General features: G+C 38.3%; 1 protein-coding gene across 38 annotated transcripts in view; it reads left to right on the forward strand.

The window, feature by feature from the left end:
* The first annotated feature begins 369 nt into the window (after positions 1-369).
* TCF4 (transcription factor 4) overlaps positions 370-20,691 on the forward strand; it is a 414,402-nt gene continuing 394,080 nt past the window's right edge. For 7 of the 38 annotated variants that reach the window (XR_013540959.1, XM_020800309.3, XM_078384110.1 and 4 more), the window contains exons 1-2: positions 370-1,051; positions 5,267-5,339. Coding sequence is in view for 29 of the 38 variants with exons in the window: in XM_020800309.3 (XP_020655968.1) it covers positions 5,267-5,339 (73 nt within the window). In the remaining 9 variants the exon portion in view is untranslated. Of the gene's footprint in view, positions 1,052-1,746; positions 1,935-2,285; positions 2,546-3,474; positions 3,567-4,325; positions 4,928-5,266; positions 5,340-7,380; positions 7,503-20,691 lie in introns of those variants that run through there. The other 31 variants (XR_002301165.3, XR_013540958.1, XM_020800303.3 and 28 more) reach the window with 18 other exon arrangements.

A 20,691-nucleotide genomic window follows, 5' to 3' on the forward strand; every position in this document is an offset into this window, starting at 1 on the left:
GAGGCGCTTGAGGAGTTTATAAAAACGAGCTGCTTAGAATCACAGACAAAAAGAGAGAGAAAAACACACCCTATCCCGGAAGCTTTTTTAAAAAATTGTATTTATTTCTGGTTGCCCCCATCGTTCGTCGTTGCCAACATAGCCTCTTGACTAGCTTCGGTGCCTACGCATGTGCGCCCGCCCGCGCAAAAAGAACGGAGCACCGAATTTCCAACCCTCCCTCAGTTCGCTCCGCTTCCCTCCTCCTCCTCCTCGCCCGGCGTTCGGATTCCTCCATCTTGGTCGACGTTCTAGGCGGACTGTTTACCTCTCTATGCTCCCTGCGCTCCCCTCCTTCCTTTTGTCGTCACGCCTCGTAATCGCCGACGCGGCAGAAGCAAGCAACGCGCGGCGGCAGCAGCGGTGGCGGTGGCAGCAGCAGCAGCTCTTTTTTTTCGCCCCCTCTCTTTATAATCACCACTGCATTGCCCGGATGTGAATGGATTACAATGTATCTTTCAGGGAAACGTATTACTATCAATTTCTCCGTGGGGGAATCAATGGTGATGATGAGGATGATGAGAAGGAGGAGAGCTCTGTAAAGTTGGAACAAGTTTAAGACTTCTTTTGTTGTTGTTAAACAAACAAGCAAACAGGCGAGGGGAGGGGTATCGTGCTGGCACCGAGATTTTTTTTTTTTTGAAAATAGTTTATTTAACAGCCATGTGCTTGTTGTAACGAAAGACACTAGAGAAAGTTACTGGATCTTCTGTTGTGACGTTTTCCTTTTTCCTGGCTTTTAGTTTTGCTCTGTTTGGGTGGGAAGACTTTGATGGCAATTGCCTAATACTGGATAATCAAAAAACAAAGCAAAACCCCTCACCAGGTTATAAAGTTGTTTGAAATTTATGGAATATTTTCTGGATCAAGACTGAGTACGAATTAAAAGTACTTCTGTTTTTGAGAGTCAAACACACGTGAGATAATAAAGCACCTTTGCAGAAGATTTCTCTTTTCTTTCCCTAAAATACCTTTCCTTGGAATATTGTGAAAATATTTGTGGCCACTTAAGGTAAAGTTACAATTTCCTCTTGGAATAATTTTTGAAATACAGTATATATGTGTGTGTGTGTGTGTATATATAGATATATTTAACTGTTGATCCCAGTGTATTTTTAACTTGATACAACTTGGACAGTATGAAATGAACTACGCTGTATGTGTAAGGAAGTATTCGCACACCTAACAATAAGTGAGTGCACAACTAAGACAAATACATGTGCATGAAATGAAGGTTACCGTACAGCTACCAAGTAATGGATTTGTTTCTGCCACGAATTCGGGAGAAGGGGGAAATCAATTCGGTTTTCTTGCTGGGAGGGGACAATAATATGAGGCCTGTAACACCAACATTTTGAAATTAAAGTAGAAGGTCCCTGTAAAGTGGGGGGGGGGGAGAGGGGAGGAGGGGACTGGCGTAGTCGTTAGAAAACTTAGTTGTGCGAAAAGCCAGTTGAACGTTTAGTTTTGGGGAAGTTTGAAGTAAACCTCTCTCTCCAGACAAAATCGGATCTTAAAGCGTACCATGATGGGACATTTTAAAATAAAAGAGACACATCGGGCAAGGAATCTGAATTTTTAGAACTATTCTGAACAATGAAACGGTGGTGCGGGGCGGGGGAAAGAGACGAGAATATTGTTCGTCTTGGCAAAGTCTTTCTATCACGTGCATTTCAACCGGTGTATAAAGTTGGTTTGCTTCCCTGTGCTTTTACGTGTGTGTGTGTGCGCGCGCGTGCGTGTGTGTAGGAATTGCGGAAGAAATATTTTATATAATAAATCTTAAAAGTGCTTGGGGATTGGGGACGTGAAGGGAGGCGGGCGAAAAAGAAAAGGCACAGACAACTAACGTCCAGGTTTGCAGCGACATGATCAGGGGCATGGACGAAAACGAGGTGCCCGTTTACTTTTACTGCATGCAGATCTGTGTATCTATATCGACACACACGCATACATATGCACGCACACACATGTATTTCCTTAAGGGAGCGGCTGTGTGTTTGTGTGTGTGGTGGTGGTGGTGGTGGGGAGATCCTTTGGAAAGCCAAGCCAGCATCAGGGTAGCGTTGCGGCTTGAGCTGCAGCTACTGCTGAGTTGCTTTTTTCTCCCTCTTTTCTTTGCTGAACTTGCAGTCCGGGCTTATTTGGGTTTGTTGGTGTGCGCGTGTTTGGGGGGGGGTGCGCCGTGATTTGTGTCCCCCCCTTTCCCTCCTCCTCTCCGTTTCGCTTCCCCCCCCGGCTGCAAAAAAAAAAAAGAGTTCGGTTTAGGAATCAGGGGCTTCCTCCCACCTCCGCCGCGTCTTCTTCTCCCCTCTTTCCCCCCTTCGAGTTCGGGGAGAGCTTTTCGCGTGGCGCCAGCGGGGTCTCTCTTTTTCCCCCCCTTTCGCGCTCTCGATCTCTCCTGCGTGTTGTATGTGCGGTTGGTGGATGCCGTGATTTCGAGCAATGAAACCGAGAGCTCGGGGCTGTGGTCGGAAAGGGAGCCCCTTCTCTTCTCTTTCGGCCGGTAGGTACCGGAGATGCCCCCCCTCTCTTTAGACTGGAGTTAGATATAGCTGTGGTGTTAAATGGAAGGAGCGAGGACAAGGTCTGGTGATGGGCTTCATTTAAACATGAGAATCCCGCCCCCCCCAATCAACCTGGGTTTGCAAATCGGGGAAAGGGATGCAATGGCCCCCTTTTTTACCCCTCCTTTTCCCTTTTTTCCCCCTCTCTAAAGAAACGGCCGACTTTCTTGCAAACGGGGCCTGAAATGTCCTTTCGTCTCAGTTATACTTTCGAGTCTCAGTTATCTTTCATTAATTAGATATTTAACTGCCAAGGCTTAACTCTCTTTCTCTCCTTTTCTAGTCTTTAAGCAGCGTTCTTAAAATAAATGTGATGGTTAAAGGGCTGATTCTCGTTTCCCCCTTCCCTAGGCTCTCCATCCATCTTCGGATGCCCCCCCCCCCCCTGTACGGACCGAGTGTATTTTATTGTACAGATAGTCTGCTCTGAAGACTTCGTTGATAAAAATATCTGGGAATGTTAACTTTGTATGGAAGAAGGGGAAAAGGTGGAAAATAAATAAAAAGAAAGTTGAGAGCAGATGGCTGTAGTTTCTACTTTGGATTTTTCATTCATTTCTGGTTGAACCTCCTGTTGCATAAACGATGCGCTGCATGGCGCGGTTCCTCTTCTCTCTTTCGCTCACTCTCTTTTCTAGACTTGGGGTTAGAGTGCTTGATAACTGGGTTTCCAACGATTCTTTGGAACTACACCATATCCCCTTTCCTGTCCTCTTCCTCCTCATTATCGTTATCCTTCCACCACCGCCCCCGCTCCCTCCTCAACCTCCCTCTCCCCTTGCTAGTCTCATTTTAAAAAAAATCCGATTGTTGTTTCCTCTAAGGCTCGGGACTGGGTTTCTGATTGCGGTTATTTCCATGTTTCTAGGTTTGTGTGATTTTGCTAAAATGCATCACCAACAGCGAATGGCTGCCTTAGGGACGGACAAAGAACTCAGTGATTTACTGGATTTCAGTGCGGTAAGAAACAACGGTGGAAATTAACAACAGCTGTAAAACAAACAAACAAAAAACCAAAAACCCCAAAAGTCTGTTAAACCAAAGTAAAAACTGTGAGCTTAAATACATTGAGTAAATTCTAATCAGCAGCTAGATCCATGGTAAATATGCACGCTTTATTACTATTACTACTTATCAATTAGCATCTTGCTAAATTAATTGAAAGGAGATTAAATATTGTCTGCAGTTTACTTGGATGTGCTCTTATCATTTGACATTCATCCAAAAAAAAAAAAACCTCATACATCCTATGTAAAAATGTGGAGATTTGTACTACTTATTCAATATTGTGCATTGCATTCTAAAAGTATGGCTCGCACACCAACTGACTGATGGCTAAGCAGTTATTGGTAGTGTGCTTTTAGTTCTTCCCTTGTTTCATGTTTTGGCACATGGAAAGTGAAAGGAAATCCAGAACTACTTCAGTCTCAAGTTTTCACTGAAATCTCAAAATTGCTGTTTATCAATGAATGAGTTGCAACTCTTCTCTAGATCCCCTCCCCTTTCACTGATGGGTAGTGTTCTGTGTGTGTGTGTGTGTGTATGTGTATGTGTGTGTGATTTTTCTTATTAAATAAAAATTGCATATTCTATCTATATGCATTTTATACCTATCTCAGTTACAAGGCCAAATATTATCCAGGTCCTTGGGCAGCTGTCCTAGTACTGTATTCCTCCCCCACCTCCATCCACTCCTGTGTTCCTCTCTTCCACATCCCTGTTTTTCTTTTTCCCTCCTAATCTCCTCACTCCCCTTTCTTCCAATATGTCAGAAGTCTTTATTTATTTATTTATTCATTCATGGGGGGGGGGCAAGATAAGTCAATTTGGTGTAGGATGCATTTGTGTCATTAAAGAATTTCAGTGGTGGGAGGGGGAGATTGAAATTCACCTTGTAAGTGGGGGCTATCTTACTCCGCTGTTGTCCTCAAGACTTTCCTTTCGAGAAATGGCTTTGGGAAGTTTGGCTAGGAACTGTAGCCTGAAGCAGCTCTGTAGCCCCCACTTTCCTAGCTGCGCTTTTTCCATTTGTTCCTTTGCTTTTTGTAGTCTCTGACTCAGAGAAGGTGCGTATTATCCACTAGACACGTAGAAGAAGATGGAAACCAATTAGGGTTGAAATAAACGTGGGAGAGTGAGAGAAAGAGAGAGAGAGTGGTGGGGGGAGAGGGTACGTGTCTTGCTTCAAATTGCTCTCCCATTAAGAGCCGAGATGAAAATTTAGGGCAGGTGGAACTTTGCATTAATATTATTTGGGTTCACATATGACAGACAAATCCTAAAACGGGATGGAAATGGATATAGCTACGTTTATGACCAAGGTTTCAGTCACAAACTTTTTTTCTTCACCTTTGTCAGACTAAGTGCTTCTGGGGTTTTGTTTTGTTTTTTTTCCTTGCCTGATACTGTGGCTAGACTACTTAGGTCCCCCCCCCCCACAAATCTTTATATTTTGGGAATAAGTAAAATGAACATTTTAAAAAATGGAATATAGATTCTGAAAATGATTGTATCTTTATGGAAGCCGAGACAGAAAATATTCTGTATTTAGATTAGTTATTATTATAGTTTTCATATGAAGTTCAGTGAAATGTGAGCTATCAGTGAACACAGAAAAGAATCCTGTGTATGAACAATAATGTCTCTTTGTTTTCTTTTAGATGTTTTCACCTCCTGTGAGCAGTGGGAAAAATGGACCAACTTCTTTGGCAAGTGGACATTTTACTGGCTCAAGTATGTACAGTTTCTGTTTGGCATACAGTGAAGTGCCCTTAGGTATTTTCTCCAGCATCTGCTCTCTCTCTCTCTCTCTCTCTGTGTGTGTGTGTGTGTGTGTGTGTGTGTGTGTGTCTGTGTGTGTGTGTGTATGTATGTATGTATGTATTTTGGTGGTATAACTCTGTCTTGGAGTGAGGGCTTCCATTAAGATCGCAACTGAAAGATTTTGTTTCATTGTATTGTCTCAGGCTTAGTGTAATATATATCTTACAAAAATATATTAGATGACTAGTTATTTTACAGGACTTAATTCTATACACAACCAAGTTTGGAAATGTGAAATTCTCAAACATATTTACCCTTTTGTTACATGAGGAACGATAACCAACTAGTTTCTGGCAGTGGTTGTTTTCTTTGCCAATAAGGAAGAATGCCCTTCTCTTGAGTTTTATTTCAACATTTTTATTTCATTCATTTATTTTCAAAATTACAATCCTATTCTTGGGATTTGCATTTACTGATAGATTCTTTTGGGATCTTCTAGATATTTTAGGCGGTAATTCTAAACCACCAAAGTTAAGGTTGCTGTCAATTCCCAATATTTTTCTAAATTTATGTATGAAATTAAGAGTCTATGGACATTGCCGTAAATGTTTATTTGGTTTTTCAGTGTGACAAACATGCTTTGTGTTTATCAAAAATAGAAATTTCCTCTGTGACTAAAATAAAGGCTCTGGCTATTCGTGTAGGAACCTCTGATTATAATAATTGAAAGCCAAGCACAGAAGATGTTTGTATGTGGAGAATGTTCAGACTAGTGAAAAGAAATCCATATTTGACTCTCCTCTCCCTGATAATTTCATTTCATACTATTTCAAACACCTTTTTAATGTAGTTTAGATGTGAGTCAAATATATCTACAAATAAACTGCTACAATGTTTTCAGCCTTTTGGCAACTGTGTATAACTGTTCCCTGTCCAAAGTTCTATATGAAGAGCATCTCTGAACCAGATGTTAAATTTTGACAAGCCTTTAGAAGTTCACTACCAATGACTGTGCTGCTCGACTTCTATCAGTCTATAACAAAATTCTCCTTGGCAGTAAAATAATATACGAAATTTTGAATATATATTTTCTGCCCATGATATGTTTTTATAATATCACTTTCAGAGGATAACATACTGAAAACTGAACTGAAGTTAATTTGTACCATTTAATGTCGTCTGACCACATTCTGAGTTTTAACAGTGAAGACATATAACATAGAAAATGGTGCTTTCATTACCTTAATAGTTCATTGGAAGGCATCCTGCACTTTGATTCCTAAATACATTTTCTTGAACGTACATGTAGTCTTACCTACAAAGGCTTACTATCTGTGGGTTTATCAGATTTCATAATATTTTGATTATAGTAACTTATTTAAAAGGAAGTATAGCATTAAATGGGTTTTTTTTTGCTATAGAAGCAGTGCAAAATGAGAAGCACATACATTTACGAGTTATATACAATAAGTATTGCTACTAACTGTTATTTCAGTAGATATTAGCATGACGTTTTTGCAAAGGGATATTCCTCAGTTTAATAGGAAAGCTGTTCACCAGCAGTTTTAAAAGAACAAAGAAACAATCCTGAAAATCAAGGGAGGCAACAAACAATTTTTATAGCACGAGCAATGCAAAAATCTTGCATTGGTGTGTAAACCTAACATGCAAATAATTGGAAACGAAATAGAAAACAATACAACCTTTGAGGCAGAGCAGTAAAATTAAGCTGTGGAGATCTTAAAACAATGCATCTTTTTATAAGGCATCCTAAGGTCACAGTCCTGAGTATACCTACTTGTCAGTGAGTTCACTAGAAATTAGTGGACTGGTTTTGTAGTAAATGAGGCATACAAATGAGGCGTTACTCTTACCCTGCAAAAGGGTGAGATAAGGAGAAAGTCTCTGGTAGTCTATCCTACTTGATTAAATAAAAAAGCGTTGTAGAAATAACAATGTGCTGAAGGTGTAGACGTTTCTGTTGCTAAATGGTATGTTTTATATTATGTAGGTAGCAACCTTCTGGTCAATAGGTGATGACCTTTTAAAATGGTACATGCAGTACTTGGAGAAGATGGTAGAATCCAGTATGTTATAAAAATGGTTCTAAATTCGTAAACCTGTGACAAGAAGGTATGCTTATGTACTTGGTTCTTGACTGTAACGTGTTTTCTGGCAAATAAGCTGTGTAGAATACTTGATATTTGGCATTGTTCTGGAGAATAACTGAGAACAGGTGATGAGTTATAAAGTGCTTGGGATCAGTGTAAAGTTAGCAATTTAAGAAAAAGGTTTGCACCTTGAGAAAACGTATCACTACTTCTTGTCCTCGCTTTCTCTGTTGACAGCTATGGTTTTAAATTATGTTCATTAAGGTGAGATTCAGATGTGGCTTGCTGTCTTTGTTGGGACAGATCTACTACCTCAAATGTCTGACTAGAGAAGATTGGCATTTTTTCATATCTCCTTTAAAAACTGGTGCCCATTTAATAGAAGTGTTAGCATTCTCCTGTGTGTTGGAGGTAATTTTTTTCATTAGAAAGCAAAAAAAAAAAAAAAAAAAAAAAGCCAAATAAAAAAAATTGTGTGCATGCCTGTTCGTTTTAATATGCTTGTTTAATACACAATGATCTGGTGTGATTTGTAATGTGTGAATGAAAAGAAAGTGGCCCAGTATTCCCTTTAATCTTTGATTTTACAAACGTGGCCTCTTACTACATCGAGAAATTGTGAGGCTGCAAAGGAGAAAGGAATGTAACCTGAGCCACAGGCCTGACATTCCCAGGGTGCATTTTTTCACATGAAAGGCTTTTGTCAACGCTGTAAAGGACCAGCAGTTTTTGTTTGATGTTTGCAGGTGTTCAGCAGAGAGCACTAAAACAATCCAGCCATGATGGTTCAGAGGCCTTATGACCTTAACTGGGAGAATTGGGGAGAACATAAATTATATTTAAGAAAACTTCTCTGGACTCAATCTGAATGTAGACGATATGGCTTTAATTTTTCTTCCTCAGTGGCATTGGTCTCAGCTTCTACAACATTGACTTTCTAAAAAATTTACTTTTCAGTCCAGAAACGGCAAAAAAGAACAACAATCTTTAAAATTTTCTGGTAAGCTACAAATCATGTAACTTAGGTACAAGTCCATAGCCCCATCTGTAATATTTGGGATTTTTCCATTTTTTTAAAAGAGGGAATATCCTTTCCCCCTCCCCCGTTTTAGATTATTGCACCCACCCTTCTACATATGCATGCTTCCACATAGAATAAGCTAAATATATTTCAGTTGGATACTGTATGAATTTGATAAATGGGTGCTATGTATAGTGGGTTTGGGTGTTCTCTAAGAATGTCTTAACAGTTCTCAGAAAAGGCGTGGATTTTGCCACTTCTCAAATAAGAAATTGCCTCCTGAATTTTGGTCATATCAGTCAGGAAAGAGCAAGTGGGAGTATGTCCAGCTTCTTTTGATTAATATAATCAAAAAATCTTTGTGATAGGACTACACACTGAGCCCAACATTAACTGCACCTTCATTCTTTACAGTTTGTCTTGTCCCTGGATCTGTCATGGTGTGGACTTTGCCAGCTGAATCTTCTGTTTATCACATTTTAGATACACTTTGGGAGGCACAAAATTTCATTTGCTGTTTTAAGGCGGGTAGCTAGGACAGTTATGATACAGGCTGAGAACCTCTGATAAAGGGAAAATCTTAGGCCTAGCACTCACAGATGTCACCTATGAGCATCACATGTGTGGACTGTAGAGCATCAGTTTGCATTCTCACATACAGAATATTCTCCACACATGAAACAAAGGCAAAGATAAAAGATTTCTAGCATAGCCTTTTTCCCAATATATTTTTTTCCATTTAAAAAACAACAAAAAAAATTCAGTCATGTTAGACCTTGATTACAAAACAGATAAGATTTACTCATAAATCCTGTCAGCTGGAAAGGCTTGTTTTTGAGCAGCTTCTGTGTATGAATGTATATTTTTGTGTGCATAATTAGGTGAATTAATTATTTTTATATTTTGCTATAAACACTATGTTTTTCAACCCACTATGGCCTCCTGGAATAAAACATTATTTATTTGCTACTTTATCAACAAGAGTTATTCAATGAAATTAAGTATGTGTCTTCAAACTGACTCCACTGTAGTATTTTGTAGTTTACCTGGATTTTTTTTTCCTGTTCAGTTCCAGATGCTCTGCGTAGGTAACTATAAATTTCAGCATTTAAAACAAGAAAAATAAAATAATCAGCAACTGTAAATAAGATTCGATGCCTTTTCCTGTTCTCTACTTCAGCTCTTTTGCCTAATTTTCAGAGCCATCTCTGATCCAGTGAATATGAAGTGTTTGTGCGTATCTTTTCTGTTCAATTGGGATAGCAACACATACATGTTTATCTGTTGAGATGATCTGTGGAATGACAATATAAAGACAGAAAACTATTGTTTAAATATAAACAATTGGAGACTGTGTCAAAGACGACATTTTATAATACAGTATCTGATAAATTATAAATTATGTTTTGGTGTAAAGATACGTGTGATAGGTTGTTCCGGAAGGAAGGAAGGAATAGAAGATGTTAAAAAACATTCTCAGCATACTCATACATATATATTTGGAAGTGAGTCTCATTAGGGTTCACTGGGGTTTACTCGTAGGTGAGTGGGTATAGAATTGCAGGTTGAATGCTTTAAGTTGAGTTCTAACTAATCCTAGTTAATAAGCGAAAACAGAATTTATGATATTGTATGGAAACATACATTCTACGTGCATGCCAGAACATGCTTATTATCTTGATACATGATATTCAGCTATTAAATGCAGTGTTGCATCAGAAAATGCACTTACTGCCTGCATAAACTAGTTCACAAATCTGTATGGATTAACCATACAAGAATAGTTATTTTTTTATTATTGCCATTGCTTACATTGTAGTTATAATTTAAACATTTTTAATGGTTCTCTTTCACAAGGCTGTTCAGGTACATTTTTGTATTATCACAAAATGGATCATTCTCCTATGTCAATCAATTATAAGCTAGTATGAGAAGGCTAGAACTTCACATTTGGGTAAGACACTGAACTACATGCAACATTCTTCAAAGTCATAAAGTGTTTTAAATGAATGTAGCATATCCGAAGCTATGAATAAACAATTAAAATATTTTGATTTCCCTAAAAATTGTTAAAATGTAACCATTGATAAACATAACATTTTAATGTTTTTTATTTTATGTAATCTGTTTTTCTTGCAAAAGAAAACATAGTTGTATATAGGTAGTAATAAATTAGAGAATGTTTAATGAAAATACCATTGTTTTGGGCATAAATCATGTCAGGAAATGCAATGCAGGTTACATAGGTAAAATTTGTTGTATTTAATATAATGATCAATAGTACTGTAATCCCTGGCTTTATATGGTATTTTAGGGGTGTACACTGGGTTTCTTACAGATTATTTCAGTGGTACTAAGTTGCTGCTTAGAGCTATCAGATTCTTATATGAAACATTTATATTGATTTCAGTAGTATCTATTCTGGATTAAAATGTTTGAGAATTGTGTCTTAAATTGATCATGTGATCTTAACCATAGCTTTATTGTTGCAAACGGATTATTTGGGGATAAGATGGAAGTACTCTAACTTGAATGCCCTCAGGCAGTAGGAGTTAAATCAGAGACATAAAGTAGTTCCTGTAAGATTGGTATAAAATAAATATTTTTGGTCTGATTTTCTTGCAGAAAGAGAGCATTCTGTGTGCTTAGAATTTGTGCACTTGTTACATTTTTATCCTTTACTGGCAACTTCTGTGAGGTTAAAATATTGAGACTGCTGTCAAATATTTGTTATGAAATCAATTTCCTGTGAGGTAAATGCATAAAAAAGCCATATGCAGAATTTCTTAAGGTTGTTTTAACAATATTTAACATGTATGATATGGGCTTATTTTGATTAAATATTTGTATGCGGGACTCCAGACATGGAGTTCAAATCCAGTTTTTTGGGGGGGAAAGGAATTTTTATGACATGTTAAAGACTTTCTAAATTATTTTGGCAAGTGTGTGTTTGGCTTACTTTATCAAATTTAGAAAGAGGAATGGGAAGGTGATGGATTCAAATATTATACTCAAGCCACAAGCAAAAGTATGATACATGAAGAATTCCATGTGCCCACCTTCAATGATATGGAATAACTTGTATTTAAATCCACCTTGTCTGTCATAATTAAATCTTACAGCTTCAATTTAAATGGCTTTGTGTCACTGATATGGAGAAGCACACATTATGTATTAATGGAGGAACAAACAGTCAGTTACATCAGTTTGTAATGTATTAGTTTTGTATATATTCACAACATTGTTCTAGTCTTCCTCCACGCCCACTTGCCTCACATGTCCTGCCTTCAAGAGCAGCAGATAATCCTGGTGAGGCTAACATGTTAAAGGGATGCACCGATGGAAAATTCAGAGTACATCCAGGTGCTGTAGGTTCGTAGATTTTATTTGAAGTATTTCTAAAGCTTCTTAAGCCTATCTGCACTGAATTTTGCATGTTCATTTGTTTTGCTTGCTTCCCTTTTCATTAGATACGTCTTGCTCTTTAGATGTTTGTTCATCTGCCCCTGCACCATTTACAGAAGAAATTGTGGAGCAAAGTTGGATAAACTTAGTTAATCTGCTTGATTCCAAGGTAGATAGATGAATGGATGGGTGGATGGATACCCATACATGAATTCAGTTCTGTGACGGCTGTGATTGAAACTTTTTTAACATTTGACAAAATCAGCAAATTGTCTTTTACCCTAGTAATGAGGTAATCAGTGAGATAACAGAAGAAATATTGTATATGACAGAATGAAGTAATGAAAGTTAGTGCTGTTAATTACTTGATTCTCTCTTACATGCACAAAATCACAAAGAAGTAAAGAGTTGCATAAACAGTTTTGTTGCAGGCTTAATCTTTAATCTGTTATTATAAACACAGTCATTTTGTAAGCATTGCAGATCAAACATTTACTCCTAATGGTAAACTGCATTTTATATCAGGAAGTTTCTGACTTAACAGAGCCTACAAAGAAGAACAGTCCTGGTGGCCCCAGGCCTGTGGTTTTCAGTGTTTGATATTATGATGCTATTTAGATCCATTCCCAGAAGGCAAGATAACAGATCTGCAATTGCTTAATCAGGAACAGTGTGTATGTTTGCAGTGGTCTGAATTTTAAAGATCATTTACTAAACTGTTCTTGAGTAAATATTTATTAGTGAGTGGTGGACATAGTAAGAGGTGTATGAGATAAACTAAAGTTGTGAAGAAATGGAAGCTCTGATGTGTGGAACATTTTTCTGCTTAGATACTTTGAAGACTGTTGGTTGCAGATCTTTCACAAATCAGTTGTTTTATAAACTTCATATACATTTCAATACTACAGTCCACTAGTGATAAATTTCTACACGGTAATCCCTTTTATATATGACAAAATATATTACCTCATTTGATACTGCATGCACATATGAAATTTCCTGCATGGAAATGATGTTCTGTGTAAGAAATCCATCATTTGTGTGAAGCATTTCTTAGAGGGAGGAACTGGAGTAATTTGGAAACACACTGCATGCTTATTCAAAAGAAGGTAAATATGTTCAGAATTGTTTAATAAGGATGTCCTTTGTTGTTTTGAGTTTTTGTGCTTTACAGTAAGTTTTTCTGAACTTCATAGACTTGGTGACACATATCTCATCTTTGTTCCACAATTTCTGTAAATGGTACGGGAGCAGATAAAAATGCTGTACTTGCTGTAGTATAATGTATAGACTGTGAGCTAGATGAAACTATATCACATAAGCAGGTTGCAGTACTGAAAAAAGAATTATTGGTGTAACTTTTGCATGAATAAGCAAATATCTTGGTTCACTATAAAAAAATCTTGGAACGTCTTTAATTTCTGTGTATTCTGATGGAATATTACTTTTTTTTCTTTTTTATTTGCCACTAGTCTGTTGGTTGTTAGAAATGAAGCTTCACATAGTCAATACTGCTCCCCATGAGCTAACAACATATTAGACTTACCTTGCTGTGTGAAAGATGATGTTTAGGGATCGTGACCATTCAATAACATACTTGTGTCATTCTGTTTTCCATGCAAACAGGAAGTGCCAAACAGTGTCAAACACGATCGAGTGTACAATCGCTAGGTGCAACTGCAGCTGTTTGCAGTATCTTTTCTTATATGGTGCTCCACGTGGGATCCAGTATGCCTTATACAGACTAAGGTTGCTCATTCATAGAACATTCTTTGTTTTCCTGAGTTCTGTTGTTCTATTGGATAATAATAGTCATTGTATACTGTCAAGTTGATTCCAAAATATAGTGACCCTTCCAGGGTTTTCTGGATATAAAATACTCAGTCCCTCCTTCTGGTGGCACTCAGGGAATGTGCAGATTGCCCAAAGTCTCACAGGTGGTAGGGAACATAACACCATCAGCTATGGATAATATCAGTAATGTTTGGCTAGCCCCTCTGCTGGAAGGCACTTTGGATTTCTACTCTTGACCCTGCCTTTTCAGCCAGGTGCTGCACACACTGAGCTATTTAGTCAAGCGACCCATATTTGCTTGGTATTGGTAGTTTTCATAGTGATGTAAAGCAGAGACAGGAATTTTCCAAGGCCACACAATGGAAATAATGAGTGGATTATCTTGTGGTTCACATGTTGTTGTTGTTTAGTCATTTAGTCATGTCCGACTCTTGGTGACCCCATGGACCAGAGCACGCTAGGCCCTCCTGTCTTCCACTGCCTCCCGGAGTTGGGTCAAATTCATGTTGATAGCTTCGATGACAGTGTCAATCCATCTCATCCTCTGTCATCCCCTTCTCTTGCCCTCACACTTTCCCAACATCAGAATCTTTTCCAGGGAGTCTTCTCATGAGATGGCCAAAGTATTGGAGCTTCAGCTTCAGGATCTCTCCTTCCAGTGAGCATTCAAGGTTGATTTCCTTTAGAATGGATAGGTTTTGTTCTCCTTGCAGTCCAGGGGACTCTCAAGAGCCTCCTCCAGCAGCACAATTCAAAGGCATCAATTCTTCGGTGTTCAGCTTTCTTTATGGTCCAGCTCTCGCTTCCATACATCGCTACAGGAAAAACCTGACTGCTGACTTTTGTCGGCAAGGTGATGTCTCTGCTTTTTAAGATGCTGTCGAGGTTTGTCATCGCTTTCCTCCCAACAAGCAGGCGTCTTTTAATTTCGTGGCTGCTGCCACCATCTGCAGTGATCATGGAGCCCAAGAAAGTAAAACCACGTTACATTTCACATGTTACATTAGTTCTAATGTTATTTTATTTACCTTTGGAATGAATTTAACTTTTCATTGTTCATTTCTTCAGTAAATTTCTTTCTGTTTCTGATATGTCCATGTTTCGAAGGATTTTGCCTAGCAATTATAAGCAGTCTCACTGAAAATTCTTAAAGTTGTTCCTACCTGGATACAGATATGTTACATCTGATGGGGAAAGCAATATATTAAGACAGCTCTTACTTGTTAAACATATACCTGAAATTCTCTTAGTGTAACCCAAATTGTAACATTATTTCTGCCTGGCAAACAAAGTACCTCTGCTGCAATTCTTGAGGGGTGCATGTGCCCACTGGTTTGGTGTGCATGTACATGCTCCCAAGAATCATGACAAAGGTATTTTGTTTACCAAAGACAAATGGACATATATTTACCGTTCAGTTTATGCTGTGAGTTGATTTTAGCCTATGTACAGTTGTAAAGTCACATAGTTGCACAGTGCATCAGTATGATTAGAGTCCTCAAAATATAGCTACAGTAGTTCATATAGGCTTAATAGTTTTTAAATATGATACACAGGAATAGTATTTTAAAACTGTATTTGTTGTATAGTTTTATCTCTTATAAACTCCCAAATTATTGCAAATAATCTAGTGCATACTATAACCAAGATTTTGGATAATTCTTAGGATCTTCAAAATTTTGCCTACTGTCATTGTAGCCTGCTGCAGTACAAAGTTGACTATAGTCTTTCTATAAAAATACCTACTTTTAAAATATGGTTTTGAATTCTGTGAACAATTTGTGTTTACAGAGCATAAGAATATCCAGTGTGTAAGGCTTTGTTAATTTTCTCCTCTGTCCTATTTGCATTTCCTTCCTTCCTTCCTTCCTTCCTTCCTTCCTTCCTTCCTTCCTTCCTTCCTTCCTTCCTTCCTTCCTTCCTAATTTTGAAAAGGATTGTATTACATTGTGCAGTGACCTGGGGACAAATAAACCTTTTTCCAATGTGGCTTTCACATTGAGGGATCCTATTTCAGAAGAAAGAATATTGCAGAGTAAGTGCTGTATTTTTACCAGCTGTAGTTTTGAAGACTGGTAGGATGAACTGTGCAAAGGTGGGATTTCCATGTAACAAATAACAAACTGGTTGCTGTTGGCTAAAGGTGTGGAGCCCTAATTAATCCAAACACACAATTAAAAAAATTCCTAGTGTTTCAGTCCATCCACTTCAGATTAATCTATACACTTGCTGGACAGTTTTGTTGAACAGTTAAACTCTATTTAACTGAGTGGCAACACTTAATCATGTAACTAAGCTTTTTAAAGGAGCCTCGTGGCACAATGGTTTAACTGCAATATTGCAGCCAAGACTCTGCTCATGACTTGAGTTTAATCCTAGGCTCAGGTAGCCAGCTCAGAGTTGACTCAACTTTCCATCTTTCTGAGTTTGGTAAATTGAGTACCCAGCTTATGGGGGTGGGGAAGGGAACAGCAATGCGTAGCCTGTATAATTAAATTGTGAACCACCCCAAGAGTGCTAAGGGGCAATATATAACCAGCAGGCTTTGCTTTATAAGATTACTCCAAGTATTATAGAATTAGGCAGAAGAATTAAACAGGTCGGGATCAATAGTTATATTGTGACAATAGCCAAAATCTAATTGAAGTTTTCTGCACAAGTAAAGCCATCTATGGAATTATTTTTCACATTTTCTGGGCCATCTCTTAGGCAACTAGTCTCACACTCAGTTGTGCAACCAAAGGAAGACTTGACATAGGAAAGATAGTTGAGAAAATAGCATGCATGACTTGTTCAGTTGCCTTTACACAGTCACATAAACTGACAAGAATCTAGCTAATTTTTTGAAACCTTTTTTTAAAGGTAATAAATCGTTGATCAATCTGTCAGACAGTCTGTACTAAGATCTACCTGTCTGAAGCTATGCACTCATTCTATTTTTTTAGAAACAAAGACTCGCTTCTAGCACCCCTACACAGCAATGAAAGAGAGTGCATTTCTATTTATGCATAGCCCAGCACATAACCTATATTTCCTTACTTATTTTGTTTTAACATATTCATTTGGAAAATTGTGTCATTAAAATTCATAAATTGTTGCATGGCCCTATGTTGATTGTTTACTGTTTAGTGTTTAATTGGTTTCTTTTATTTCCGCAATCCTGAGAGTTATGAGATGTCTTTTAGATAATGGGGTTTGGGTTGGGTTTTGTCTTCTCTTTATTTATTGTTTTTAATTTTGTTTTTGTTTATTCATGTTTATTTCCTCTGTAGCTGCCCAGAATAGTGGCTTGCAACTAGATGGATTGGGTATAAATTCAATCGCTCACTCAGTCAATCAGTCTTCTTATATTTGGAAAAGAGCACTGAAATATTTTACTTGCTATATTCTTTCTTTAAAATTTTGGAGGTAGTCTTGATGGTCATGAACAATAGTTTGTACTAGGGAGATCTGTGCTCAAATTCAGCACAGCTGTAAAGCTTACATATAAATCCTGTAGAGCTATAAAGTCTTGATCAAGATGCTGGCTACATTTAGGTCATTTCCCAATGCTTCATTTTGTGGTCTGTCAAATTATAGCACACCAGAGTGTCCTGATTCTTTCAGAAGGTGGAATACTTTATTATCTATTATTGCAGGCTAAATCTTCATGCTGAAGCTAGTACTGTGGGAGGAGATGAGAGTGGAGCTTGTGGCCACTATACGCAGCCACAGCTTCATTAACCAATATACTGTGCTTGATGGTTCAAATAAAGTCACTATCAACAACGCCTAATGAATGGGTTGGAAATGGAGTCATTGAGATAAATAAAATGGGACAAAATGTGTGTCATCTTTAACTGGAAGAGTTAAATACAAATGTAAAACAAGTAATGTTCCTGACATTTCCTCTTCATTAAAAAAGTACACAGTTTTTGAGTGAACCTTCTAGACATCCAAGGAAGAGTATACAATTGAGAAAGACATTGAATCAAATACAAACAAAACTCTTGATTGAATAAAATACAAACAGAATATCTTAATTTTCACACATTGTTGTACATAAATTATGATGTGTATGGATCGCAATCTGTCACTGAGTTAACTGGGCATAAGCCAAGCTGCTATACCTAGTGGCTATGTATGCCTCAGACTGAGTGTGCTTGAAAAAGGCCTCTGAATAATTAGGAGGAAGAACTGAAGCTTGTCCTTTACCTTTGTGGACAACTGTTTGTCAGACATCTACAGCACTGATGTGACTAGTGTGTCCCTAAAAAGCTATATATGTAAAACTGGAAGTTATCCACTTTTCGTAGCATGTAGCTCAGATTTTTTTTTCTAACAGCACCTTTTAAATTCAGTTGACCTAGAAGATAAATAACTTAAAAATTGTTTTATTAAAAAACACAATGCATGACTCCTGATCAAATAGCAAGGCTGTAATTTAATCTTGGGGGTTCTGGTGCTGTTCATAAACAATTTGAGTCGTTTTGCACTTTACAACATCAGCCAAAAGCTTGATTGAATTATGTCCTTGTATTGTTGAAGCACCTGCTGTTGCTCCTAGAATTCACAATCTGCCATTGACCCCAATGCTAGTTTTTATTTTGAAAAGTTTGTAATTGGCTAGAGCTTTTATGAGACATAATCTTTTGCTTTCATCCTAATAGAAAATTGCCCATATTAAACTATGTCCAGAATATCTCCAGATATGTTTGACTTAATGTTTGTTTTAGGGGTGGCAATAGCTTTTTGCTGAATGCAAAGAAATCTTTCTGATACAAGGGGCAAGCAAAAATAAACTTTCACATTTTATAACATATAATAGTTGCAAAATAGCTTTCCTGCATAATAAGTCTACTTGGGATAATTTGCGACCCCCTGCGCAATGTATATTGATCATGTAAATTAGCATACAAATTCTCTAGAATTATGTTGCTCACATGTTTCCAATGCATAGCTCAGTGCTGATTAACACAGTAGCCTACTGAAAGTGCAATACTCCCCTGGACTGTAGATGTGAGGTCCAAGCAAAGGAGTCTGTACAGTTCTGGATCTACAGATGTTGGTAAAGGGCTGAAATCCACAATTCAGCTGTCTTTTCCCTCATTGTCAGTCTCAAGCAACAAATGTTATGCTCTCAAGTACACTTCACATTTATAATTTTAACCTTTAATGGGTGGAGTTGAGATTATTGCCTGATAGGGTGGCACTCCTACTGCTGCCTCATTCCCATATAATAAGTCATGATCACAATAATGCTACTAATAGTCACAATTCAGCCTCTACTTTGTATTCGCGAAGGCTTTCACGACCGGGATCTAATGGTTGTTGTGGGTTTTTCGGGCTTCTTGGCCGTGTTCTGAAAGTGGTTCTTCCTAACGTTTCGCCAGTCTCTGTGGCCGGCATCTTCAGTTTGCTGTCCTCTGAAGGTGCCGGCCACAGAGACTGGCGAAACGTTAGGAAGAACCACTTTCAGAACACGGCCAAGAAGCCCGAAAAAACCACAAAAACCATTAGCCTCTACTTTGTTAATCTCCTTTTCCCTTTGTGTAAGGTCTACTACAATTAGTTGGACTGAGGATTTGTGCCTTGCTTTTATTTAGAAGGTAACACATTTCTCTGCCTTCAAGGGAATTGCTGCTTTATTCTCAAACATAACAAAATATCCCAGCTCTGACTTTCTGCCTTGGCCTTTTGGCCAAGATACAAGTTGTACTAGGCTCAGCATTCCCTCAAATGACAAATCAGTTCCTTCATGCTTTTTCCCAGCCACTACCCTGGAGCCTCTTTATTTTGCCTCTCCCTAAACCTGCAACCTAGGATCAGCTACCCATTTTTGCTCTTTCCAAATCCAGAACTGGACTAAGTACATCTAAAGTGAAAGCTTATATAAATGATGGTTCTTTTATTATTTAGATTGGCAAAAAGTATAAGTGAAGCATGTCAAGGATAAGTGCCGAATGCATATCTCCATCTCCCAAAGTTCTCCAATTCTAGTGGAACAAAGATTCAGACAACGTAGACTCATCACTAAAGTCTGTTGACAAATAGACAAATAGACAAACCGTCAGCATCCCGGTTTCTGAATAAATGAGCTCTCAGAGCAGTTGAGTTTAGGCTTTCAAACAGAACCTATAAGAATAAGAATTAAAAGTGTGGGGTAAGGCTGCTTGTACACCTCTTAAAAGTGAGGAACCAATTCCATGTCAGAATATTCCTTGGTTTCCTTCAAGTTCAGCACACTTGAAATAAGTTTTTAAATAATCTGTTTATACAATGTACAGCTAAGTACACGTTTTGGGGGGTCAGAAAGGGAGTTTTTTAGAACAGTCACAAGGGAGTTATTTATTTTAACTTGATTGTGAATGCAATTTGTTTTGAATCGCTTTGTGATGTGCAAAAGCCTGTATTAGAGTAAATTGTTTCTGTGGCTTTGCCAAATATTGGATGCTAGGATTGCGTGTTTTGTGTTTCAGGATACCCTGCAGTCTGAACTCTTACTCCCCCCCCCATCTGTTTCTGTTTTATTGCTGTATCGCTTAAGCACTGGAAAATGCTGCCAGCTGCCTTACTGGTGGTTTATCGTCTTGTACCTTGCCAATCTACTGCTATGCCACTTTGAAATACATTTTAAAAAAACGATCAGGCTCTCTCAGCGTCCAGCAGATGAAGGGTGGAGGATGAGGCTGGGAAGCAAGCAAGCAGGCCAGCCAGGGCTGTGAGGTCAGGAAACTTCTCCTTAGCAGCTAGAGGCTGAAGTGGCTGTTGCTATTGTGAGTGGCAGTTCCCTCTCAAGCTGTTCATCTCTCTCTCACACAAACTACCAGCTGAGGGGCTGGCTTAAGGCTGCTGCTGCTCCTTTCCCCACTCTCTGGAGAGGTCATCCAGCAACCTGCCCTGCTCCTTTTTGGAGCAGGGCAGATGTCTTTCTCTTGAAGGGCTGTTGTGTAACATCCTTTTGCTCTCTCTTTTTCTTCACTCCTTCAGTGGTCTGTCCCAATTCTACTCT

The sequence above is a fragment of the Pogona vitticeps genome, chromosome 2, assembly GCF_051106095.1.
Source record: "Pogona vitticeps strain Pit_001003342236 chromosome 2, PviZW2.1, whole genome shotgun sequence".
Taxonomy (NCBI): domain Eukaryota; kingdom Metazoa; phylum Chordata; class Lepidosauria; order Squamata; family Agamidae; genus Pogona; species Pogona vitticeps.